The 4,661-nt window shown below is 48.6% G+C and overlaps 1 protein-coding gene across 1 annotated transcript in view; it reads left to right on the top strand.

Annotated features, from left to right (window-relative positions):
* The window catches only part of FAM184B (family with sequence similarity 184 member B), a 62,040-nt gene that overhangs the window by 21,810 nt on the left and 35,569 nt on the right, over nucleotides 1–4,661 (top strand). Inside the window, exon 2 of the mRNA XM_015571821.1 lies at nucleotides 4,462–4,658. Within this exon, the coding sequence (XP_015427307.1) occupies nucleotides 4,462–4,658 (197 nt within the window). The remainder of the gene's footprint in view (nucleotides 1–4,461; nucleotides 4,659–4,661) is intronic.

Genomic DNA, 4,661 nt, shown 5'->3' with positions numbered 1-4,661 from the left:
TGTGAGAGAAACACATTGATTGGTTGCCGCCTGCACGAGCCCTGACCAGGGCCCGGGCTGGGGAGGAGCCTGCAATCAAGGTACATGCCCTTGACCAGGATCGAACCCAGGACCCGTTGGTCTGCAGGCCTACTCTCTGTCCACTGAGCCAAACCATCTATGGCTATTTATACCCTTTGAAAAGTGGCTGCTGAGTACCCCACATTTTGGAAACTGTAAGAATAGTCATCCTTATACAGCGCTCTGAACTCATCCTGAATTCAGCGCTCTGGGATTCTCTGTGCACCTGACACACGATGAGTTCAGTACCCTGCATGGGTATGTGTCCTCTAGACACCTGCTGCTTTTGCATTTGTGCTGCTTGTAACGTCATCTGCAGGTTGACTGAGCGTGGCATTCGCTGTGCCCGTGGTTTTGCAAGTTCAGCACTCTCCCTGGGGCCAGAGCACCTGAACTGAGGTCAGGAGCCACGCGGGGGAAATGAAACGCTGAGTTGAGAAGGGTTTATTTTTATAGCTGTCACCCTTACATTGGCTCTTTGGTTATTAAAAGAATGCCAATGACAGGCATCTAAGGAAGAAGCCTTCGAAGTCACCATTCATGCGAATACGTTTCCCTTTTTAACAAATACAATAATAAATATAGAAAAGACTCATGGTGACAGAGAAGTATCGATCAGACCGTCAAACCTCAGAGGGAAGGTAGGGGAGGGTGGGTGTGCAGGGGAGAGATCAACCAAAGGACGTGTATGCATGCATATAAGCCTAACCAATGGACACAGACACCAGGGGGGTGAGGGGATGAGTGGGGGCAGGGCAATGGGGGGATAAGGACCCATATGTAATACTTTAATCAATAAAGAAAAAAAGAAAAAAAGTCTCATGGTTAAATTGTTCATATCATTTTGAGGTTTTAAAAATATTTTATAATTTCCCTTTCCTTTGATCATCTTAATTTACCAAGTAATATATAGTTTGTAGGAAATTAGAAAATGCAAAACAGCAAAATAAAAATTTTAACAATTAAAATCCCCTCTAATTCGACCACCTAAAAATAACTACACTAGTATGCTGATATCTGCTCTCTGAGGCTTAAATCAGTGTTTCTCCCAGCTCTCCCGTGGCACCCTTCGCTCCCCCGCACACCGAACAACCTTCCGGAATGACCTCCCGGAATGACCTTCTGGAGTGACGGGTGGGCAGGGCCGTGGGGCCCGGACAAAGCCGGGGCTGCGAGGGCCGAGCCCCGTGCACAAATGTCAAGCATAACAATAATAATAATAATAAAGGAACTTAGTGGCCAACTGTTGGAGCAAAACCAATGATTGTTTAATTGTCTGTCTGGTGGGACTGGAACACGGAGGCCAGCCTGGTAAACTTGAGGAGTGGCTACTTCTGCTTTTGAGTTCACGCAATTTTTTTTTACTTGATTTCAGAGAGAGAGAAATAGAAACATCAATGATGAGCGAGAATTCTTGCATGCCCCCCCTCCCTCCCGCAACTGAGGATGGAGCTGGTAACCCCAGCATGTGTCTGGACCCGGAATCGAACCATGACCTCTGGGTTCATAGGTTGATGTTCAACTACAAGGCCCTTACTTAGAGCCGAGGCGAACCCTCCCACAGACACAGGCCGGCCCGCCTTCCTGGATTTTGCGGCTCCCACCTGGATTACTTCCCTGTTAAAATATTTTCTGTGAGAGGCGTTAAGATTCCTCTGTACCGGTTTTATTCACAGAAGAAGCATCACTAACACCCATGCATATCTATTGATCAGATTGGTGAACCGAGGGAGCTGTCGCTAGTCTTTGTCTCCCCAAAGCTGCAAACAAGTCGTTGGAGATCAGAAAGACAAGCCTGTCCCTTGCCAGGTCCCGCATCTGCTGCTGCTGCTGAAACTCACTGCAAGGCAGGCTGGCCTCTGTGTGAGTGTTCGCCTCGGCTGTAAGAGGAGGGGCTCTAATTAAGAGCCTTGTGGAGAGACAGTCCTCACCTCTCAGCTACTTCTCCATCGAAATTGGTTTGGGCGACAGTTGGGCTTCAATTACTCAGGAGCTAATGCCTCACAGCTCGATGCCTGGTGCAGCCAGGCGCCTAGCAACAGCTCTCTGATGGGTGATGTGAGATTTTAATTAGCGTCTTGGACTCCATCTAGAAATCCATTCCAAGCCCATTTGCTTGCAGGAGCCCAGCCTGGTGTGGGCCGGGTTCCGAGCCATTTCCATGCAGGAAGGGACAGCAACTACGTGACCTTTGCACTTCCCGGGCATTTCCACTCCCCAGCCCAGGGCTCTGGCTGTTCCTGAGTGCACTGGGCAGCCATCAGGGGGGTTTGAGCAGTGATGGGACACAGGTGACTGACTTTAGCGGACTCTAGGTGGCAAGATAGAAACAGGATGAAGAGGCCATTGTGGTCCAGGTGAGAGGTGCTCGTGGCCCAGATTAAGGGGAGTGTGGAACGGTGAGAAGTGGAGAGAGTGGGATTGGCTGACGGAGTGGATGTTGGGTGTGAGAGGGTGACTTCAATAAATTTCTAGACAATTTTTTTATTGCGCTAAAATATAAATTACATAAAATGTACCGTTTTTAAGCATATAGTTCTGTGGCATTAGTTACAGTCATACTGTTATGCAATCATTACCACCATCTCTAGAACTTTTTCATCTTTAAAGGGAAACTGTACCCATCAACCATGAACTCCCCATTCCCTCCTCCCTGCACACCCTGGCAACCACCATCCTCCTTTCTGTTTCTGTGAATTGTGTTGCTGTAGGGACATATACGTGGAATCATATGACATTTGTCTGTTTGTAACTGGTTTATTTCACTTGTATAATGTCTTCAAGGTTCATCCGTGTAGTGGCATGTGTCAGAATTTCTTTCTCTTAAAGGCGGAATAATATTCCATTGTGTGTATATATCACATTTTGTTTATCCATTCATCTGTTGGTGGACACTGAGTTGTTCCCACCTACTGGCTAGTGTGAATCATGCTGTGAAGTTGTGTGTACAGATCTAGTCCCTTCTTTCAGTTGTTGTGGAACTGAAATTCCAGAAGTGGAAGTGCTGGATTATTGGTAATCCTGTGGTTAATTTTATGAGCAATCATCGTATCACTTCTGCAGCAGCTGCACCATTGCACATTCCCACCAGCACTGCACAGGGCTCTAATCCCTCCACATCCTCATCAAGGCTTATTTTATTATATTTTTACCATAAATATCCAAATGGACGTGAAGTGGTATCTCACTGTAGTTCAAAGGATGAGTGATGCTGAGCATCTTTCTTTTAAAATATATTTTATTGATTTTTCACAGAGAGGAAGGGAGAGAGATAGAGAGTTAGAAACATCGATGGGAGAGAAACATCGATCAGCTGCCTCCTGCACACCTCCTACTGGGGATGTGCCCGCAACCCAGGTACATGCCCTTGACCGGAATCGAACCCGGGACCTTTCAGTCCGCAGGCCGACGCTCAATCCACTGAGCCAAACCGGTTTCGGCAGCTGAGCATCTTCTCACGTGCGTATTGGTCCATTCTAAAATTTGAGCTAAGCAACTGGAAGAAGTGAGTTGCCATGAAGTGAGATGGAGAATATTGTTGGAAGAGCAGGTTTTGAAGGAAAAATCCATGGTTAAATTTGAGATGCACGTTAGGTACTCAAGTGGAGATTTTTAATAAACAATAGGATTTTTTATAAACACATGAGTTTGATGTTCATGTGGCAGGCTTACCTACTGTGTATGAGTACCTTCTGTGTATGAGTACCTACTGGGAAATGAATACCTACTATGTATGAGATTCTACAATGTATGAGTTCCAACCATGTATGAGTACCTACTATGTATGAGTTTCTACTGTGTATGAGTACCTACTATGGTGTATGAGGTGCATTCCCCCTTGATCTAGGGTAGACTCCTTTCTATGTATAGCTGAATTCTGTGTTCTGTGTTTTGCACCCCAAGTGTTCTTTCTGAACAAATTAGAGCTGATCCGCACAGCACTGCGGAAGTCCCTAGGGAACACTGCCACGGACATCCTTTCTGTATTACACCCCCTTCTTGCGTCCACCCTGTCCCACTTCCCTGCTCCCTTACCGGTTTCTCCTGGACACAATTTCTTTTATATTGATTCGGAGAGGAAGGGAGAGGGAGAAAGAGATAGAAACATCAGTGATGAGAGAGAATCATTGATTGTGATTGGCTGCCTCCTGAACCCCCCTACTGTGGATCAAGCCTGTAACCCTGGCATGTGCCCTTGACCAGAATCAAACCTGGGACCCTTCAGTCCGCAGCCGGACGCTCTGTCCACCGAGCTAGGGCTGGGCACGATTTCTAATACATCACTTCCACACACACCCTCTCCCCAGGTACTACTCTCGGGGTCCCGCCGGCGTCTAGGATCCCTCTGGTCCCCTCGCCCGCGCGCACACGCACTGACGGGCCCTGCGGCTCTTCCCGCAGGTGATCTACGCCCTGAACACCCGCCAGGACGAGGCGGAGGCCGGCCTGGAGGCGCTGCGGGAGGCGCACCAGGCGGAGCTCCGCCAGGCGGTGGCGGACGCCGAGGCCCGGCTGCTGCAGGAGCAGGGCCGCGCGGAGGAGGAGGCGCTGCGGCGGCGCGTGCAGGCGCTGGAGGGCGCCCTGGAGCTGCAGCGGCGGCT

The sequence above is a fragment of the Myotis davidii genome, unplaced genomic scaffold, assembly GCF_000327345.1.
Source record: "Myotis davidii unplaced genomic scaffold, ASM32734v1 scaffold204, whole genome shotgun sequence".
In the NCBI taxonomy this organism is placed as follows: Eukaryota; Metazoa; Chordata; class Mammalia; order Chiroptera; family Vespertilionidae; genus Myotis; species Myotis davidii.
Note: the sequence above shows the minus strand (reverse complement) of the source record. Positions and strands in the feature narration are given on the sequence as shown.